The sequence below is a fragment of the Tachypleus tridentatus genome, chromosome 1 (genome assembly GCF_004210375.1).
Source record: "Tachypleus tridentatus isolate NWPU-2018 chromosome 1, ASM421037v1, whole genome shotgun sequence".
NCBI classification, from domain to species: Eukaryota; Metazoa; Arthropoda; class Merostomata; order Xiphosura; family Limulidae; genus Tachypleus; species Tachypleus tridentatus.
This window is the reverse complement of record NC_134825.1, coordinates 27,629,036-27,651,519: the sequence shown is the minus strand read 5'-3', so window position 1 is coordinate 27,651,519 and position 22,484 is coordinate 27,629,036. Positions and strand designations below refer to the sequence as shown.

The 22,484-nt window shown below is 32.2% G+C and overlaps 1 protein-coding gene across 5 annotated transcripts in view; it reads left to right on the top strand.

Annotated features, from left to right (window-relative positions):
- Positions 1-22,484, top strand: part of LOC143244874 (von Willebrand factor D and EGF domain-containing protein-like) — a 98,701-nt gene that overhangs the window by 5,275 nt on the left and 70,942 nt on the right. For 2 of the 5 annotated variants that reach the window (XR_013025370.1, XM_076490318.1), the window contains exons 1-7: positions 8,426-8,593; positions 9,006-9,172; positions 9,383-9,623; positions 13,323-13,582; positions 14,651-14,740; positions 17,468-17,606; positions 20,250-20,464. Coding sequence is in view for 4 of the 5 variants with exons in the window: in XM_076490318.1 (XP_076346433.1) it covers positions 8,566-8,593; positions 9,006-9,172; positions 9,383-9,623; positions 13,323-13,582; positions 14,651-14,740; positions 17,468-17,606; positions 20,250-20,464 (1,140 nt within the window). In the remaining variant the exon portion in view is untranslated. Of the gene's footprint in view, positions 1-8,111; positions 8,200-8,423; positions 8,594-9,005; positions 9,173-9,382; positions 9,624-13,322; positions 13,583-14,650; positions 14,741-17,467; positions 17,607-20,249; positions 20,465-22,484 lie in introns of those variants that run through there. The other 3 variants (XM_076490351.1, XM_076490332.1, XM_076490342.1) reach the window with 3 other exon arrangements.

The following is a 22,484-nucleotide window of genomic DNA, read 5'->3' as shown; positions in this document are numbered from 1 at the left end:
CAAAACAGTAAAGATACATGAAATTAACTTAACCTAAGAAATTTCAATACTTTTTGCAAAACCAACACTGATTCGCAATTACTGATCAACTACTTCTCTACGTCAAACAACTTTCACCAACATAATACGAAGCATGCAGTCTTCGTATTAATTGCATATTTTCTAATACATGCAGTATTTTGTTTGTTATTCATTTAATTTTCATATTGTGAATAGTTTAATTAATTTACTATTATTATAGCTAGGTATTACAATATCTTACTTATGAATTATGTAATTCTTTTATTTTGCGTTATATGCTAAACATGGAATAAGCTGAATTCCGAAACGTTTATTTTCACATTTCCTGTAACACATGGGAAAAAGGAGAAAAAAAAAACCAACATCAGGTAACACTGATTGAAGCTGTCAAAAGGGCAAACGTTAAAAAGAGTTAAAGCATGTTCTTGCTGCACTAAACTACAATAGTGATTCCACAGACAGAATATTAAACCATAGCTTCACTCTCCAAAGTCCTAGAAATATTACTGGATCACACCCTACATTCATTCATATTTGACTGATCATTGTAATATCAGTTTGAAACTGTTATCTCTGCTAGCCCGTGGCTTACTTTATCTTATAATTTGAGCTAATATATTTAAGTATTGTAATTTGTTAAACCTTTAATAAACAAGTGTTCTAGATTTAACTCGAAAGACAAAATCCACAGATAATACTTTGTTCTAAGGAGTATACAGTTCGTTTATGCCAGTTCGATGAACTAATAACACTTGGAACAAAAGTCATAAATTGATCATGTAATGGCACTGTCATCCGAGATACCAAAACCTGATTATTAATGTTATAAGCTCTCTGATTTTCCGTGAGCTAGTCAGGATCAGCAGAACATTTCCTAATTCACTTCACTTTGTTTTCCTTTGTTTTCCAACACGTATTTAGTCCTCCTGAAGTAAACTAGACGCATTTGTTTGAGTAAGAGGTCAAAATGTCTTTTGAATTATCTATTATCTACTTATATACTCAGATTCAATTAGTTATCGAAATGATACAGAGTGAATTTTGACTGTCATTCTAAATATGAGAACAAGCTCGTTCTAGACTAATTCCACATTGTATGTAAGTTGTATAGCTCGCTCATGAGCTATTCTTCAAACAATAGATATTTATCAAATGAAATTTAATTTGAAACCTTTCCCTCGTCTGAAAAGAGACAATAAGCGAGCTTTAAAGATTGCGAAAGATACATATAATGTGATGTTAGCTTGAAAGTATACACTCGTGTAGTAAGTAGTTCTTTAGTGTTTTTTTTACTTTATGTTTTGATGCCTCTCTAGTGGTGTTTCTCTAAAAAAAACTATTGGTATTGTTTCATTGCTTTTGTGATGATTAAGAATCTCATAAGAAGAACATTATGCTTCATAACTGATAGAAAAAAAATTATCCCAGAATATTCCACGATGCTGTTCTGACGAATTTACTATCACACACATATGCACATACATGTTTTAATACGTTTAACCAACGCAACGCGCCAAAAGAAAGTATATATTATTGATATCCTATAATTGGTATACTATGAACCTTGGAAGCGATAACTGTGGTTAATGCTTATTAATCTGGAACTTCAGATATTTGACCAGAAACATTTAATAAATTTCGAACATTACAAACCATTTAACTTCAGCAGATTCACATCGGACATTAATATTTTTACGAAAACATTGCATAACTTTATTTGTGAAAAACTCGAGGTGTAATTTTTTTTATATCAACTGGAAATTAATTCGCTCATCGTGAACCCTCGATAGGATATCAAGGAAGTTCGGGACCAGATAGAAGACTCGAAATTGTTTGTAAGCTTGTAACACTTTTGTATATAAATCATCATTTCTAATAACTGTTAATGTAAACTGTGTTATTGTTTGTATATTAAAATGTATTTTTATTAAGAAAGAAAACTGTGTGTATCAATGTTGTTGGCAAGTATCACAAACTGAGTATGTATCAACGTTTATTTAACTTGATACTCTAAATTACAATTAAACTCAGTTTTAGGAGCCTTCTGCTAGTACAGCAATAAGTCTACGGATTTGCAACGCTAAAATCAGGGGTTCGATTCCCCTTGGTGAACTCAGCAGATACCCTGATGTGGCTTTGTTATAAGAAAACACACACACACAGTTTTAGGATATTGTAAATTGTAATACGTAACATAATAAATTGCGGAATTCATCTGGGATCTCAATCAAAGATAAAATTCAATCTAAATTAAAATTAAGTAGTGTTAACAAGATTTTATCATCTCTAATTATCAAGATCTTCTTCAATCGTCCTTTCATGAATAGTTAAAAGATATAGCAAAAGTGAATAGATCAGAAGTGCCAAAGCTCTAGAACTAGAGTTAAGAAATCAGTGAGAAAATATGAAATAAAAACATATTATTGAAATACTAATTTGTGGTCTGAGGAAGCATTAGGGAAAACTCTAGTATCCCTACTGACCAATCGGGATTGAGTGATAAATATAAGTTAGAAATTCAGCTAAAAATCAAGCACCTCAAGCCGAGAAAGAATAAGTTCATGTCGAGGCTGAAAGAGAAAATAAATATCTCGAGACCAAAAAAGCTCATATTAAAGACAAAAAAAGAGGCTGTAAGAAATGGAACTTGGACTGTATTTTGATCAACCAAGGCAAAATGATAATTTTGAACTTAATCAATGAAAATGAAGTTGATAAATATTTCTAATATTTTGAGATGGTTGCTCAAATCATGGAATGGCCCACCGAAAAGTGGTCATTATTATTACAGAATGTTTTGACTGGTAAAACAGAAAGAGCTTTTACCACTCTCTCTCTCTCTTTTTAGGCGATTGCACGAATTATAATAAGCAGCTATTTTGAAAGCATACAAGTTAGTACTGGAGGTTTATCACCAAAAGTTTCGAGGTTATCGCAGGCTAGATAGCCACATTAATACGGAATTGGACCACGAAAATAGATTTATTTTGATCGATGGTGTAATTCTATGCATATTTGACAACAGTGTTGACAAACTAAGACAATTATGCCTAATTGAAAAATTTAAACGCTGTACAAGTGACGATCTCAAAACTTATTCGGATAAAAAGAAAATTAAAACACTACATGAAGCAGCTGTTTCATAAAAAGAAATTCCTACTATCTCAGAAAAAAATATTATGTACTCAATTAAAAAAAGTTGAGGATTCTTCTAAGAATTCAATTCCTCTAATTCAAAATGTTTTGAGAGTCAGGATAAGACTTCAACAAAATAGCCAAGGCCTGTTTGCCATTTCTATAGAAAACTCGGTCATGTTATCTTTGATCGTTGGTGCTTGAAAATACAAAGGAGACAACACCCAGTGGGTTCAGGTCCACGTATGGACGTGGTTTCACCAAATCACTCAATGTTATTCATTTGTATGATATAAAGGCTGGCGTGGTCAGGGAGGTATTTAACCCTTTTGTAGCTGTTGGTTCTGTGTATTTGATGACAAATGACACTGCTAATCCCATATCCTTTCTCATTCTACATGATACTAGAGCGACTCAGTTATTCTTGTTAGGGGATATATTGCCTTTAAATTCAAATTCTGCCACTGGTGAGTCTGTTATTGTTAGGGTATTGATAAGGGCTTTGTTAATGTTCCTCTTCATAACATTCAGTTAACATTAGACCTAGTTTTGGAACCGGTTGTGGTTGGAGTAAGACCTTCTCTGCCAGTCAAGGGTGTATCGTTATTGTTGTAAAACAATTTGGTTGGGGGGAAAGTTGTTGATGAACCCAAAATGGTTTTTCATTTAACGGTGATGTTACTGTTGAGAATCGCCATGTGTTTTCCTCATATATTGTAACTCGAACTCAGGCTCGGAAATTAAGCCAAAAACAGATGATAGGCACGTATTCAAAGAATATATTACAGAGTTGTCTCAGACATATTTTGGATTCGACGGGGATTTTGTGAATGATTATCCAATTGACGATTTCTCGGTGAGTGGCAGTAATGGACGTGAAGAATTTGGTTCATCTGATAAAATTCCGTTTCCTAAAAGTAAATTGACTGATGAGCGAGAACATAATCCGCAAATTTCTTTACTATTTAAATATGAACTAGTGAAAATGAAGTGGAAAAATTCCAAATGGTTATTTTTTTTCAAAAATGGTGGCTTATGAGGAAATAGAAACCACCAGATGTGCCAACTTCAGAGGAATAGGCCGTAGTTTATCAAATCACTGCTTCCAAATCACATCATTATGAAATATTAAAAGTTGCCCACGAAGTACAATGGGAGGTCATTCAGGTGTCAATAAGACATGTAACGTAACTATGAGACATTTATTTTGGCCAAAATGTTTCTCAGTTTGTAAAACTTGTCATATCTGTCATTTGATTTGAAAATCTAACCATGAAATTCTTGTTGCTTTTTAGAAACATATTCTAGTTTTTAAAAACCTTCGGTCGTGTGAAAATTGATTGTATTGTGAATTATCCTTCTTCTAGCGACAAGAAAGCTTTGATAAGATTTTTGTGAACGGCTTGTTATAAAAGGAAGTTTTATCAAAAAGTTGTTAGTATCAATGTACCATTGACAAAACTATTCAAGACAAACCGAATTTTCAAGTGGTCTGAATCATGTTAATCTGCTATTGAAAAGGTTAAATCTTTACTGTGCATTTACCTTGTATTAATGGCATCTGACTTTGATAAGGCTTCTGCATCAGTTGTTGATGCCAGCGATTACGGGACTGGTGCTATTTTATTACAGTCAGATGTCAAAGGTATTGAACACTGTTTTTTTTCTCTAAAAAGCTTAATTGTCACCAAAAGAATTGTGGAAAAACAAACATTGGTTTTAGTGTTAGCTTAAAAACATTTCAATGTGTATGTACCTGCATCAAAACAACTTATTGTTATTTACACTGATCATACATAACCCATTGATGTTTTTAAACCACAAGAAGGGCAAAATAGAAAATTGCTAAACTGGAGCTTAACATTACAAGAGTATGATCTGAAGATAATCCATGTCAAAGGAGTTGATAACATTTGAGCTTATGCATTTCTCAAGTGCCATGTAATTTTATCATAAGGTTATTTGTATTGATTGTTACATATTGTAATGATTATTGAAGTTAGATAATTCTTTTATTGTGTATTATATTTAACGTATTGTTGTGAATGTAGGTATATAACATCTAAGTTAAAAGCTGTCCAGCTTTAATTTTTAATTCTCTGAGAAGAGAGGTGTGACGGATTTACTGCCATATATTTGTTTTGTTATCAATCTTTGTTTAAGTCAAATTTAAATTTAAGGAATGTACAGAAGTACATTCATTACAGAAGTACTGTAAGTTTTACTACTTGTTACAAATTTTCCATAAGCATTGTTGTGAGCCTGTTAGATTTTCTATAAATTTACTCCCTGTTTTCGTTGGAAATTTTTATCCAGAATTTTACTCACAGTATATTACCTATAGAGTAAATTATTTTTATTCCAATTTTTGCTCATTAGTAACTTAGCAGTAAACCCGTAGGCTTATAACGCGAAAAACCAGGTTTCGATACCTGTAATAAGCATAACTCAGATTGGACATTGTGTAGCTTTGCACTTAACGACAAATAAACAAATACCATATCTATTTTATTAATTCTTAGAATTTAGATTGCCTGGGATATTTTATTCACAACATCAAACGCGATAACAGCAACTATTTTGTGCGAAACTAGATGAAATAAGTGAATTGTAATTATTGTCGATTTGACTTAAACAATTTAAATATCAGAGTCAAAACATTATTTACTAATTTTAAAACAAATTATTCGTTACTGTTATTTTTATTACTTTTCAATTAATTTTAGTCCCCCCATTCAGTTTGTTTGTTTGTTTTGAATTTCACGCAAAGCCACTTGAGGAATATCTGCGCTAGCCGTCTCTAATTTACCAGTGTAAGACTAGAGGGAAAGCAGCTAGTCATCACCACCCACCGACAACTCTTGGGCTACGCTTTACCAACGAATAATGGGATTGACCCTCAGATTATAACGCCCCAACGGCTGAAAGGGCGAGCATGTTTGGTGCGACATGGATTACGAGTCGAGCGCCTAAACCACCTGGCCATGCCGGGCCCACTCCCGTTCAAAAGAATTATCGAATCCTCAAGACAGCCTTCTTGTTCCCAGAGTTAGGTCAAGCAGCCAAAGGGTAAAGCGACAAAACTACATTAAGAATCCCAGGAACTCATAAATGAAAACAAAAAGTAATATATACAAATATAATGGTACTGTCTCTTGTATGTCCTTGTAATTACATCGCAGGGTATGGATGGATCTCCACCAAAATTGGCATGGATGTTCATTAGATCCCTTTTTGCATTTTGAGGTTTTTATGGGCGTTTCTTACCACTACTTTGCCCCATGTAAACAGGAAATTTTGTGTATTTCTCCATTAAACAAGCAATAGTTTGTCAAGGATTACTACTGTAAAAAGATTATGAAGAGTCTACAAAGTGTAGTGAGATTTTGACGAAGAATTTCAGTAGTTAATTGATGATATTTTGTACTACATTCTTAACATGGAAACCCCTGCTCTAAAACATAATCCTTGGTGTTATTATCAGATACTGTTTCACAGAAATATAACAATGCTTTATTCTCTGATATATATAATACACGTTGTACAGGGTGGCCCGTAAGTCCCTACCCATCAACATATCTTATGTATCCAGTGTATCTGTGTGCTGTCCCTTATTTACGCTGCATAATATTCTGTTCTGTGAGACGCCATGTTCTATGAGACATTTTCCTCAACATAGCAGTGGTTATTGTTCCAAACGCCGCGGTAACGGCTGCCTTCAACTCATCATTAGTACTATACCGGAGTTTAGACACAACATATGGATGGGTAAGGACTTACGGGCCACCCTGTATATTTGTGGATGATAAATGATTTTCCAAGACTGATTTATTGTGACTGCGTTATGTAGTGGAAGGAAGTGAAAAAAGATAAACTTGCTGTCAATCAAATTTGGAAACTAGCAGGCACGAGTCATGTTAGGCCTGGCTATGTGGTTAAGACGCTTGACTCGTAATCCGAGGGTCGTGGGTTTAAATCCCTGTCACACCAAACATGCTCGCTCTTTCAGTCGTGGGGGCATTATAATGTTACAGTCAATCCCACTATTCGGTGGCAAAAGGGTAGCCCAAGAGTTGGCGGTGGGTGGTGATGACTAGCTCCCTTCTGTCTAGTCTTACACTGCTAAATAGTGGCAGCTAGCGCAGGTAGCCCTCAAGTAGCTTTGCGCGAAATTCAAAACAAATGAGTCATGCAAACTTACATTCCCGAGTACGGTATCAAACTTCTTATTGTGTCTCTCGTAACAACTGGAAGAACAATGACATAATATGGACAAATATGTAAAAGAAATAAAGTGTTTATTTTAAACACGATGAAATTATTTAATTAATACCCCAGCCATATTTGAGAAAATTGTGAAGTTAGCAAATCTGACGAAACCATTCGAAGAGATGTTTTCTGATGTGAATCGTGCAGCTTAGTTTTAGTTATAAATTAAAACAGTACATCTGTAAAAATGTAATAGGATGTTGTTGTTTTTTTAATTTCGCGCAAAGCTACTGGAGAGCTATCTGCGCTAGCCGTCCCTAATTTAGCAGTATAAGAATAGAGGGAAGGCACTAGTCATCACCACCCACCGCCAGCTGTTGGGCTACTCAACCAAAGTTTTTCAATAGTGATATTGAAAAGTGAATTATATACAAAGGGCTCTTATCCTATACATTTAACAGTTAGAAACATTTACTTCAATTCGTTATTTATTTTGTAATGCGGTTAACTTTGTTTAGGATATAGGGTAGACTGAAAGCAAACTTTATGGCAAATGTGGTTGAATTGCTTGTTTTATTAATTTTTCACAAAGCTACACGAGAGCTATCTGGGCTAGTCGTCCCTAATTTAGCAGCATAAATTCAGAGGGAAGGCATCCAATTATCGTCACCCACAGCGAGCTCTTGGGCTACCCTTTTACCCACGAATACTGGATTGACCGTGACAACATAAGGCATCCCACGGCCAAAAGGACGAGCATATTTGGGGTGACTTTCAGGTTACGAGTCGAGGGCCCTAACCATCTGTGTGGTAGAAATAATGAAAAATAATAAAGTAGAATAATTCACTAATTAAAATATTTAATGAATTTTAATACTAGGATATTATTTAATACTTATAATGTATACATAAAGATTAGTAAATTATTAAATTTGTAGATAATTCGTTTACGAGTGATTTTTTTTTTAATTATGATCAACAAGCAAAACCCATAATCTCAACACGTGTCTTTTAAACAACAAAATTATGCTTACGAAATATCTTATAGTTTAACGAAAGGTTACGTTATATTGACTACCTTATGCATTTTTTTAAACGAACAAAAGCTTTAAACTGATTGATATAAAATAAATCCATGAAAGCTAAAAACTCATCACTACACAAATTATAACGCAAAGAAACAGTACGAGTGTATTTGTAATGCAGAAACTTGTGATCCTTTATCAAGGTTTATGTTTCATACTCAAATATTAAATTATATTTGAAGTAATTTTTCCATATTAATCTGACTTGTAGCGTTTAAATGTTTAAAAGTAATTATACACCATCAAAGATCAAGAGTTTGACAAAGAATGACCTCTGCTAAGATGTGAATTTAAATAAATTAGATCTCATTTTAAATACTCCACAAGTAAAGTGGAAATCTTTTTCTCTGTAACATAAATCCAGGATAAACTGACTAAAGTTAATAATGCATGAAATTATCGAAGTCACCTCCAAAATTGGTTGCTTTTCTCTTATAGATTTAAGAACTAGCATTATTCTTATTGAAAAGTGCAGTTAACCTCAGCTTATAAAAATAAAAATAATCCACTCATTCTTGTTATTTAGTGTTTTGTTTTTATTTGTATTTTTCACAGATCCTTGTTTGCCAGGTGGTCATCACATACTAGATGATTACAGACGCAGTCAATTTTACCAAGCTGAGAGCCCCAGTAGTTTGATTTGTGATAAGTTTCTTGAACATGGATGGTATAAGTTTGAAATAAATGGAAACATAGCTCGTATACCAACAACTTGTCCAGAGGTATGTCATAATAATAATTAAAATATATTCACATGTTGAAGTGTATTTTGTCATCTAACCCAGTTGATTTGAATTAATAATTTCATATATCTACACGTATTAAACTTTTCACTACTCTGTAGAATAGTTGCCAAAGAATTGATAATTATTAAAAATAAGTGAAATAACATATTCAAGAAAATAATCTTTATACAATTTTTTGATTGTAAGGTTAATCACTGTGGTACTCAAGCACCAATATGGCTGCCTCTGAACATTTCACTCCAAGTAGGTCAGGTTCATCAAGTAACTTCTTGTACAACTTGGGCTCTTCCTGGGTCTCAGTCATCTGGATGTTGCACTTTTAGAAATTTTTTGAAAGTGCAAAACTGTGGCAGTTTTCTGGTGTATCACTTACAACCAACTCTTGGTTGCTATATGGCATATTGTGCAGAGACAGTAAAACTTTCTGGTAAGCTATCTTTTGATATATATAGTTGCATTAAAAAGTACAGTATAGGCGAAATCTGAAACATTTTTTGTTTTCTTGTTTAACCATGACACAGTTCTGTAAGTATGTTTATGATGATTCCTCACTTGTGTGTAATTACTATTATCAAGTCAGGATCTGAAGAATATTATACCTCATATGTTTCAGCCTTCCTTAGTTCATGGCCTTAGAGGCAGTCTACATCATGATATAACTTAAATGTAAGCACACAGTCTTCATAAAACAGTTTACAGTACTAAATCGTAGTGTATATATTGTGTATGTTTATCAGCTACTACTTTGAATGATCTTAAAACGTTCATTTAGCAAGAGCAGATAGTTTAGTGATAGTTTATATAAAGTTAATTACACATTAAAAAACGTTATTTTAATGAAGAACAACCAGGAAACTGATTGGTATTGTGATTTTTATATGGCCATTATTTCCTTCAAATATTGCTCTTGTGACCTGGATAATGAAATTTAGAAATTAACTTATTTTCTATGTAAAACGGGCAAATTTGCACATTTTCAATTACATAAGGTCTGAATAAAACAACATATGAATCAAGATTTACACGTATTTATACAAAAGTTATACAAAAATGTTTAGGAATGAGTAGTTTTTCGAAATTTGCGACTGTAATGTAAATCACTTTTACGTATCAGCCCCCAAATATAGTCTCCCGTCATGCTTTCGTTATACGCTTCTTGGTAGCGGCTTTCAAAGTCCCCTATATCTTGGTTGGAGCACTTGTCTTGCTTCTCTGAGTATGCTCCTATGTTCTCCTTGAATTTATGAAGATGAGTGTCAAGGATATGAACTTTCAGGGACATCCTGCAGCCCATTTTACCGTAGTTCTTCACCAGAGCCTCAACCAGTTCCATGTAATTTTCGGCTTTGTAATTTCCCAAGAAGCCTCGAGCCACAGCGACAAAGCTGCCCCAAGCTTCTTTTTTTTTTTTTCATCCTACTGAGCTTCTTGGGGAATTTTGTGCACTCCAGAATCTTCTTTATTTGTGGTCCAATGAAGATACCAGAGAGCTTAGGGAAGAAATATCGAAGGTACTTGAAGGCTGCAGACTCCTTATCAAGAGCTGTGATAAATTGTTTCATGAGACTCAATTTCATATACAATGGTGGGAACAACACCTTTTGGAGGTCCACTAGTGGCTCACACTTGACATTGTGCCTCCCCACGGAGAATTCGATTCGTTGTAGCCAGTGCTTCCTGTTGTAGTGCGCTGTGCTGTCCCAAAGACAAAGATAACAGGGAAACTTGGTAAAGCCTTCTTGGAGACCCATCAGGAATGTTATTATTTTAAAGTCTCCAATAACCTCCCAGTCATACTCATAATATGTCAAGACTTCTAGCGAGGTTTTGACACTGTTGTATTCCTCTTTGAGGAGCATCGAAAGATATTTACATTTTAAAAGGTATAAAATTTATATAATATAAAATCTTACTATTTAAGCAAGCAAAAATTGTCCGTCTTACCTTCCAGAGTTGCTTTTTTTCCAGTGCTTGCAGTTAAAATGAGGTGCCCAGAGTTTGTCTTGATCCCCGACAGCCTTGTAGGCTTCACACATTTTAGCAGATGCTGTCAGAATGTGTCTGGAGGATGTTTGCATCTCTGATAAAATCAGATAGGTTTATGTGTTCACTTATGCAGCTAGAACTAAACTGAAGTGTTGAGTGGAGAGCCCTGTATATATATTACTATGAAAAGTTCTAGAAAATTCTTGTAAGTTTGAGAACATTGTCTATCAGCTACTCAGCACTCAATCTACCTGGAATGTTCTGGAAAATGGGTAAATTTGAAAATTTCATTACCCAGGCCACAAAAGAAAAGTTTGAAGAGGAAAATAAGTCTTTTCCATTTACTTTAGGCATAAGCAATTGGGAAATAACACTTTCTGCCCAGGAACAAGAAAAATTAAAAATATTGTTACATAGTGTTATCCAAGTCAAATCCAAAATAGGCTGCACCATCCTTTTAAGTTTAAGAACTAAAATTTTCCTTATTGTAAACTGGAGTTAGTTTAAGAAAATGATACATGTTTAATACACATATTTTCTTTTGGTTATTCCATTCCCACTGCAGTTTATAGAGAGGAGGACATTTTAACTTTGAGAGATAGTTGACCTGGTACTTTAGGTCTTTTCATTGTTTTATTTAGTTGGTTAGTCTGAATTAATTTGTACTTTACCAACTAGAAGGCCTTTGACAGATTGTGTAGTCCTATTCATGTTCAAATTTTACTTCCAACTTGATGTTTTATGCTTTTGTACCATCCTCTTATTTAGTAACATTGGTGTTTTAACCTGTTTTTTTTTTTTTTAACTTACATTAACTTACTTTAGATTTGATTTGATCAAAGAGGTAATTAGTAGCAAGTGGAAAACAACTATATAAATATAAATCTGTATAAGCATGTGTGCATATTTGTCAATTCCAACACACACACACACACACACACACATCTGAATACTTATGGGAGATGAGAAGATGTGAGAATAGATTATAGATTAAGCTATTTTCAATGTCAGTAAAAATTTACTTGCATGATAAACTTGTTCCAATCCAAGTTTAATAAAATATTTTTAACATATTCTCTGCCAGTTATGGGTTAACTCGTAGTTGGCAGAGAGGTCAACATTGCCAGATTTGAGAAGATCCTTGCAATTTCTTTTAATGTCAAGCATCTTATTTTCTTTTTAGCAATGAGGGTTAACATTTATATTTGAGACTGGCAATCTTGAACATCAGTTCTTCACTTAAGATAGTACAAGATAGTGATATAAAATGACTATACAAAGTACAGAACGTTTTTGTTTTATTGCGAGGTTTTAATACAAGCATACTAATTTTTCTTTTATTATTTCAACTTACAAAAAATAAATTTATTGTAACAATAAAAGCAGTGTTTGGCATAAATCACCTTACACAAAATCTGCAAGAAGATTGTAACAAAAGAGAATTTTAGTAAAATCTGATAAGAATTACATATCATATACTTTGAAGCAATTTTTCAACACAAAGAGCTGGCTTTACTGTGAAAACTGCACCTGCACATTGTGTTTCTTTTCATACATGGCTTGGTAGGTTTTGTTTTCTTTTCCATTGGTGGAATAGATTCTAAGTAATGAAAACTTGTAGAAGTAGGGTTCTCAAGAGTGATATTTCTCTCTTTTTTTGGTATATAATCACCAACTAAGTGAATTACAACTAAATGATCATTTAGTTCCGTTTTACTTTGTACTGGTCCTCCTTAAAGAATGCTTGTATTTGGCATACAGAAAGAAAAATCATTTGAACTTGCCATACATGAGGTAACTCATAGTGCATTATTATGACTTGTCATGTCATAGAAGGCCTATTTATACATATATATAAGCATTAGAATCATTGGCATTGAGAACTAAATACCCCACAGCAGCAAATGTGTTAAAGTAATTTAGAATATATATACAATTTATACTGGACATTTCATGTGCCAATATATATTGAGTTTAATTGTTTTCCACTCCTGTTGTTTTAAGTAACTCTTTTATAAACTGGTAGTATTGGTGTGTGAATTCTCTTCTGAATATAAATGTTTGAAGCAGCATAGGAAATAAATTTGAAGTTGAAGGGATATTTATTTAACTGCTTGTTTGATAATATTTTATACTGCAGAAACAGTTATTGACTTGTCTAGACCACCTTATATTAGACCAAGAGTGATTCAGCAAGAAATTGTCCTAACTTGTGAGTTTGACATACGTGTGAATGGTGTCAGTGTTGAAAGAACATCAGAATTGGATACATTTGTTTGGATAAGTTGGTTTAAACTAGATGAAGAAAACAACAGAAGAATTCACCTGCAAACCTTTCAAGCTACTTCAGAGCAGGACAAGTTACTGATAGTTGGGAAGCATGCTCATCTTGGTGAAACGGTGATGATTCCTACTCAATCCAGTTTTATTGTTTACTATAAAATAGTTTGTTTATTTGTAGTTTAAAAGATAGTGTAAGTGTATAGTTGTGCAGTATGTAGTCATTTTAAATTATGATAATGTCCAGGGTATCTCTTGTTACGTTTAAAATTGAGACTTTCATCCCACATGATTTGTAGCTTATTCCCTGTCAAACGATCTATTTAGACTCAGCCAGTAATAAATAATGTCCATTTGTAACCATTAGCAAAAAATGCGTATGAGAATACCAGAAAATTACTAGTATTTTGAATGTAATGAAATTTAATATAATACATTATTATCTGTTTTTAAGCCTATTAATTTTTTTTCAAATTCAATGTGCACAAGTGAAAGTGATTTAAGTCTTTAACATGTCAGTATATAACTTAATTTAGAAATATAAAAGAAATCAATTCCCTTATAGTTGCCTCAGTTTAATAAATTCTAATGTTTCCTGCAAAATGTTTGAAATTTGAAGTGTATGAGCAAATTTGATTTATAATTTAATCAATTTAAGTTGTTAGGTATGAAAAACAGGATTTCTTTCTATGAAAGTACTGGGTTTGCAAATGCATATCTAAAATAACCCTCTCAGTTGCAATAAAATAAAAGCAAAAAATAAAATACACAAAATTAACATAATATAAACAAATTAAGTTGGATTATTGCACTTTGTCTTTCAATAATTTTAGATGTATTAAAAGTTGGATTATAATGTATTCAAGATTTGTAACTGCTCTAAGGAAGTTAATATCAATATTGCATATTCCTATAATATGTGATGCAAATGTTTTATAATACAAGTTTGTAAGAAATGATACAAGGGGAATCTGGAGTCATTGTCTCAAAGTTTAGTATTTTATGGAAACATTTAATTAGATTCTAAATGCTTTTTATGATATTTAAGAAAAACTAGATATATTAAAGTGATAACCTGTTTTTGTTTTTTCTGTACTAGCATTATGAATAACATTAAGTGTTTCTTTTTGCATTTATCTTGTTTTTGTATGTATGCCAATGATTTATTTTGTGCTAACTTTTATAAAGGTATTATGTATGGTGAAACTTCAAAACAAACACACTAAAAGTGTAAGGAATTCATCACTAAGAAGCGAACATTTTTACCTTGGTATCAGAGTAAGTAGTGTCCTTGAGCGTGTTGGAAATTCTAAACCAAAAATTAATATACAGAATTGTGTTCTCTTCACCAGAGGTTTTTATGTTGCATCATATGTTTTAATTTATATGATTTATCATGTTCTGTACACATCAAGTTATTTGTAAGGTTGATTTTTGTCTAAAGCATCATATTAACATTCAAACAACTTAAATTTTTCAAGTAAAAATAATATATTATAATAGTTATTAGTTTCAGAAACAATGTATGGGCAAACAAAAAGCAGTTTGATCCTTCAAGGTTATATGTGGTTACACCACTGAGGAAAGAAATATTTTAAATAACCATTTCTTTTTTCTGGAAATTACCAGTTTTCTTCTTAAATGCCTGTAAAATTCTGCCTTATTGCTGGTGGTAACTCATTTCATAAGTGAATTACCTTGTTAAAAAAAATTGACTGTCCTAATTGGAACCTAGCTTGTTTTATACAAATTATAAACTTGTGTCTTCATGTCTTGTATCTTTAAAATAGAGCACAAAAGGTCAGAGGTCATTATATTATCAATTTGCTATTCTTGTAAACTTAAATAAAACCATATCTTACCCTTTTTTTTATCAAAATAACGTTAACTAAGAGATCTGAACAACATAAGTTTATCCTTTCTATTTAGAGTCATTCTAGCAGCTCTTACCTGAACACTTTTCTACTGTTTCACTATCCTTTCTTAAAAGAGACAAAAACTACACAATACTCCACATGAAACTTATCTAATTATTCACATAAAGTGTTAATTACTTTGATTTATAATTGTGTCCCATTGTGACCTAGTGATTAGTGTTCTGGACTGTGAATCTGCAGCATTCACATCCCTTTAACACAAAAATTATGCTCTTTGCATTTTGTTGTTGTAGGTGCATTAATTATAAATTACACTATTTACTCAGACAAAGGTAACTTGAGAGTTCAGAGTGCTGTTGATGGTTAAGTGCCTTCTCTCTAGCCTATCAGTTTAAAATTAGGGATGGCTAAATTTTCAAACATAAACCAAGCACAATTTATCAGTCTTTATTTTGCATTTCCAGTCTACCAACCCAGTAACTGTATGTTTAACTAAACTTCTCATAATTTAGATATTTACATGAAAATTCTCCAATAGCAAATACTGTTACTAATGCAACAGCTGTGATGAACATCATGTCTTGATAGTTGACTTACATAAAAGGAATAGTAGATGACAGGAGATTATCAAAGAATTAATGATATATTAAAGTGATATTGTAGTTAATATAAGTATTTGGCTCTGTAAATAGTACAAGTTTCTATATCTTCGGGGGTAATGTGAATCAATACAGATTATTCTGCAGGAATCTTAAACTGCAGTAACCAAAGTTAGTCTAGGTACATACATTTATCTGTCATAATATTTGAATTTTGAAGACTAAATAACTATTTTAGGATCTAAATTGGAGGTTGTATATGAATTTTTGAACATGTTTATTGTTATTGGGAACTTCTGAGGAAAAATAAAAATGTATATAACAATTTATGGGTGCTGGATTTATTATTGTTTTTAGAATATGCTTTTTACATAAATTAGTTTATAACAGCCACATGAGTCAGCCTGGCATCTTGATGTAGACCCAAAATATTTGGTCATTCTGGAAAGGTTTGGGTTGGTTTGATTATACATAAAAACAGTAGTTGGCACTATTTTTGAGATGTAGGTCACTGTACCTGACCTAATACTCTGAGAGCCATCATGGAGAAGTTAACTTGTGAACATAAAGTAAAATGATGTAGCAATGAAGCATGCTTGAAAGGTCCTAGATATGTTTATGAATGTAATGGTTCAAGTGTAGTGATTAAGATAAACCATGGGTTTGGGTCAAATAAGGGAAGAAATTATTTAAAGATATCCAAATCAATTTGATGTACCATCCGCATCATTTGATAGCAAAACAATTAAAAAAATGAACATAATAGTAACATTATCTTTGAAATGGGGATTGTAATCATATACAATAAATCATTAGTTTCAATAGTTTGTGAAAGTAACAGCACAGTAAAGCTTAAAAATGTCGTGTCGAAACAATGCACAATACTTTACAAGATGATTTCCTCAGCAACTCTCAAATTAAAAATGTTTTTGCAATGAAGAGTAAATATCAGAAGGATGATATAATGCCCATTATGGAACCACCATAATATTATTCATATAGATTTCAGCATGTCATGTTTGTGTTAATATACATTTTATTTTATTTTTTCGTTTTAGAAATTGTGCATAGTTTCATTCGTTGAGATCTTTCAAAATAATCCTAAATCTTCAGTTTCCAGAATGAACCCCCTTTTTACTATCCTGAGTTCAGTACTAAAATAAGTTGGGCTAAATTGTTTGGCAGGTGTTAATATGTAAAAGACTAATAGAGTGTTAGGATTGTTATTCATTTAGTAAACAAATTTTGTGATTTAAATAATTGTTTATGATCAGTAAGTCTGCATGATATTAAAAACACTAGCACTGTTGTATTCAGTAGTATTGTATATAATGGTAAATTTTCATATCTCGAATTTTTCTCTGAAAGTGCCACTAAAGTTTTGAGAAAATTTTATTTTGGTTCACATATTTTTGAACATTCAGGAAGAATGGAGAAGTGTATCATTTAAATCTACTTTATATTTTCTCATTTATATTTAGTGATGTAAACAAATAATGTTTTAATGCAGTTAAGTTTGTGTTTCCTAGGCAGAACCTCAAAGTCTTGTCATATCAGAGAATGGAAGTTTTCATCCCATTACTTTTACTTCTTCATTGCCATACAGATGCACAAAGCATGATTACAAAGACTGTGAGCTTCTGATTCAGTTACAAACAAAAACAATTTGTAAGTACTTTAATGTCTTACTATGTAAGTTATGAAAATGGTCATCAGCTCGTGTATGGTTTAACAAGGTTACAGTGTATCCTTTCATACATATTCATATCTAGTTGCCATAAGGACAACAGTATTTATATGTAATTAACATTTATTTTCTACATTTTATATTATTGTTACATTACAGTTGATTTAATTCCATATTTATTGTTTTTTGTTTAACCTGTGTAATTTAATATTTTTCATTGCACTGATGAACGAGTGTGTATGTACAAACATAACAAAACTGGTTTTCCAAAACAAACTTCTTAAGATTTTAAAAGCATGATGTTCATAGTTTACTATAAATTATGTAAATGTAAAATTAATACAAAACATTAACTAAAAAAAAGTTTTATTTTATGAAACATAAGAACTGAGGTTTGGAATGCTGAAAGCTGATGAAGTATAATCATAAACCAGTGAATATAACATCTGTAATAAAAACCCATATTATATTTCAATTGCTTTTTTGTTTTTTCACATTTCTCTTAGTTTGTCTGTTACAAGCTTAAAATAAGTTTTTTTTTCTTTTTTTCTGAAATGTCTTGTCTTATCTTACCCAATGCTATCTTGATCCTGGACTGCTCTCTAGGGATTGTTAAAATTTTTCGCTAGCAGAATCCCAGCCTTTTGTGCCACTTAAAAACGTGATGATCATGTGACTTCTCAACACTAATAATACTGGGACATCTATACTAGCACTGCTAGCCCCCTCTACTATTCTAGAATAATCTTCATTTTCTTGGTTACCATTCTGGTGTATAAACGTGTTTAATTTCATGTGGCTACAAAATTTTTATTGTACTTGATCACAAATTTGTATCAGTTTCAACTTCTTGTGATTGATTTCCATTGTTTCTAACTGTTTGTTTTAAAAATATTGGTCTGGCATGGCCATGTGCTTAAGGCACTCATCTTGCAATCTACAGGTTGTGGGTTAAAATTCCTATCCCACGAAACATAATTATCCCTCTCAGCCATGGGGAAATATTAAGTGATGGTCAATCCCTCTATTTATTGATATAAAAAGTAGTCCAGGAGTTGGCTGCTTTCTCATCTAGTCTATCACTGCTAAATTAGGAATAACTATCACAGATAGCTCTCATGTAGCTTGGCTTAAAATTTAAAACAAACAATTAACTTAAAAAATATTTGTTTTCTAAATTCTAGTATGTTCATATGAGTTTGAGATTTAATACAGAGGATGATATTCCCAGGACAGTCAACAATAGCCCTAATACGAGTTCCCAGGACTCAGGGTCAGTGATGTCTGCTGGAGAAATAGAGGTTTTAGCTTGCGTACAGTTTGTGTCTTATGCTTTGCTGACCATTTCTTCCTTTCAAATCATGATTTTTTTTGTAAGGAAGGATATAACTACTGAGTGGAACTTTCTTTCTACTGCACCTTCCAACTGTTAGCATATCTCCATGTAATCTCCTGTTCTCTCAGTGTGTTTGCTTTCTACTTTGCAATGTTGGCTTCTAGCTTTGGGTGAGTGCAGGTAAATCTGTTTTGGAAGCTAAAATTTTCTTACATTAAAAAAGTGTTTCCAATGGGGTGCTTGCCTCCTCTTTGCTGATATACCAGTGTTTCTGGTTTGTACCTGCAATAGTAGATGGAGCTAGTTGAGTTAGTAAAGGTGGTGCAGAAAAATTGGTGGAAAGTTTGTTTGTTTGTTTTGTTTTTAATTTTGCTCAAAGCTATATGAGGGCTATCTGCGCTAGTGATCCCTAATTTAGCAGTGTAAGACTAGAGGGAAGGCAGTTAGTCATCACCACCCACTGCCAACTCTTGGGCTACTCTTTTACCAAAGAATAGTGGGATTGACTGTCACATAATAATGTCCCCACGACTGAAAGAGCAAGCATGTTTGGTTTGACAAGGATTTGAACTTGTGACCCTTATATTACAAGTCAATTTTCTTAACCATCCAGCCATGCTGGGCCTGGTGGAAGGTAGCAATGTGATCAGCACATGTTCTGAAATGGCACAGAACTGATGGGGTAAAATAGACTGGTATTTTGTTAGCAAAAGAGTTTTACAATGTTTACAGGGCAATCCTGGGTCGAGATAGCTTTGGGTGAGAAGAGGTAGGTACTAATTGGAAATATATTTTCAGTGTAAGAAAATGTTAACTTTTAATATTACATATATAAATCACATTTCTGGTAGAATTTAGTTTCTCATCATATAGTCCAGCTAATGAATTCTGGCATTGAATAAAAGGCTTCATTGAGAGTTATTTGTTGGAGTTATTTTAAAGCCTTAGTTGTCTAAGTAAGAACTAGTGGGAATATGAGAAAAGAAATATTAACAATCTAACATAATTTGATACTGCAAGTATTAGATCAACAAGCAATGTGAAGTTTATTTGAACGTGTTGCAATATTTTTTTATATACTAAGTAATAAATATTAAGATATATATGTGACAATCCATCTTATTCAATAGTCTTTTTTATTATTTGTGTAAAAGATATATAATTATTTGTCTATTCTATATATCAATGTATTCTTAATAAAACTTCTATCTAAATAATGAGTTTATCTTGATTTCTGCTAATCATTGGAATTTGTTTAATAGTGATTACAACATAATTTGTATTTTAGCTAGGCCTCTTCAGTCTTCAGATGTGGCTCTTTCATCATGTATAGTTCACCTTTCAGTGCCAGAACAATGCCAGAATGATTGTGGTACTGGTAGGTTCTTTGTTACAGCCATTCAAGACCTAATTGAAGAAAGTTCTACAAAGAATATTATTGAAGCAAAACTACTTGGTATAGAAGATTCTATTTGGACTGACTATAAGATATCTGATGTTGAGGTATGTATTAATATTTTTAATTGAATAAAAAGATTTATGAATTTGGTAGTGTTTATTATAAATAAGGATTATCTTTATCTACATTTATTCTTACTAATATCTAATTAAATGAAAGGAATTTTTTTTATTTCAAATGGACAAGAACACTAATTTTTGAATAGCTGTCAAAATGTTTTTTTATTATTACAAGTGATATAAACTGCCATGACTTTTTTGTCTCAACAAATTTGTTCTTCTTTATGTTTAAACAAAAAGCCATCTTTGGCAATAACTTAATAACCATTTTATGAGAAAAAGGTAACCACAGTTTTCCAATTTTGAAAGTGTTATTAGTTTCACTTTGCATGCTTACTCGAGTCAAAAATAATATTATATTCCTCAGTATACATCAGCTTATAAATTAAAAATCTGTTGTGCTTTTGCCAAGTTACACCACCATTAACACTGCTTGTAAAAACACAAAAAGTAAGGTTTTAATCATTGATATAAAGTTTTTTATTGATCTAAATTCAGATGTTTTAGTAAAAAAAATGTATTAGGGGCTTTACTAGTGAATTAAAGGTATGCACAAATAAATATGAGCAATATGAAAACCCCAGGGCTTTTTATGATCTAATGAGCAAATAGGTGCTAAGAGCTTCTGATATTTCACATTAAACAATGATATTGATTTAGCTAACATATTTGACATTTTGAACTTTAAAAATACATATGAATTTGCTTTTGGATTAACTAGACATCTAGAGCATGGTTTAAATTATTTTTTTAACATGTAGTTGGTAAGTCACACAAATGATCAGCTGAGCAGATACCCATGCAATTAGAGGCAGACTCCCAGAAGTAAAATCATCCATCAGTTTTAGAGACAAGAATATTTGACTCAACTGTTTGTTGAAGCCATCTATCTTCTCTTCAGGAATTATTTAAACCTCTGTTGAAAAAAAAAATCCATCTTTGACAGTAATTCAATAACCACTTTGAGAAAAGGCAACAATATTTTTTTTTATTTTGAAAATGTTATTAATTGTACTTTACATGTTTACTCCAGTCAATAATATTTGGTATTTGTTTCTCTGATAAAGGAATTATTCTGTGCTATAGCACTGTAGTAGATCCATACCTTTGTCCTGTGATGGGACAGTAGTGAGTCTACAAATTCACAATGCTAAAAATCAGGGGTTTGATGTCTCTCTGTGGATGCAGCAGATAACCTGATGGGGCTTTGCTATAAGAAAAACACACACATCCTTTTTTTTTTCATAAAGGTTTTATACCAGTAATTAGCAAGGATGAAGTCAAAGGAGCGTAGTAGTCAGACATAGTTAATGTGGATGTGTAACTGATTTCAGCATGCAAAATATTAACTTGTATATTATACATTAAATTTGCCATACAGATTTGTATCATGTACTGAAACTTTGTATGTAATAATCTTGTACCTATATAATTTTTGTGTATTTGCAAAACACAACTGAAGAAACATTTTTGCACAATAATTAATTTACATCTGATTTCATTAAAATTAAAAACATTAGTATGATTTTGGGAAACAGTTTTAAGGTATATTCCTAACTCTATTAAATATATAAGCAAGTATGAAAAAGAAATTATTATATTAAAAATCCACATGCCTATGTAATTATAAGCAATAATACATACAGGGTGTCGGAAAGTCACTGTGCACTTGTATATTTATTAACAGACATGTTTCAATATAGAATACAGGAGGTAAATATGAATGTTTATAATTGTCAATGTTGAAAGTGACCCCCATTGGCATCAATACAGGCCTGGATCCTTTTTATTTTGTTTCTAAACACTGCTATCAGTTGCTGGCTTGAAATAGACTGAATAAAATATGATTATGAAACTGCACAGTGACTTTCCGAACACCCTGTATAAATAATAAAAAATGTATTAAAAAAATCACAATCTATATGTTTCAGATGGCAGTAGCCAGTTCATCATCAGGATACTGTAGCATTAAATATCAGTTGCTTATGGTTTTGCCACTACTCAT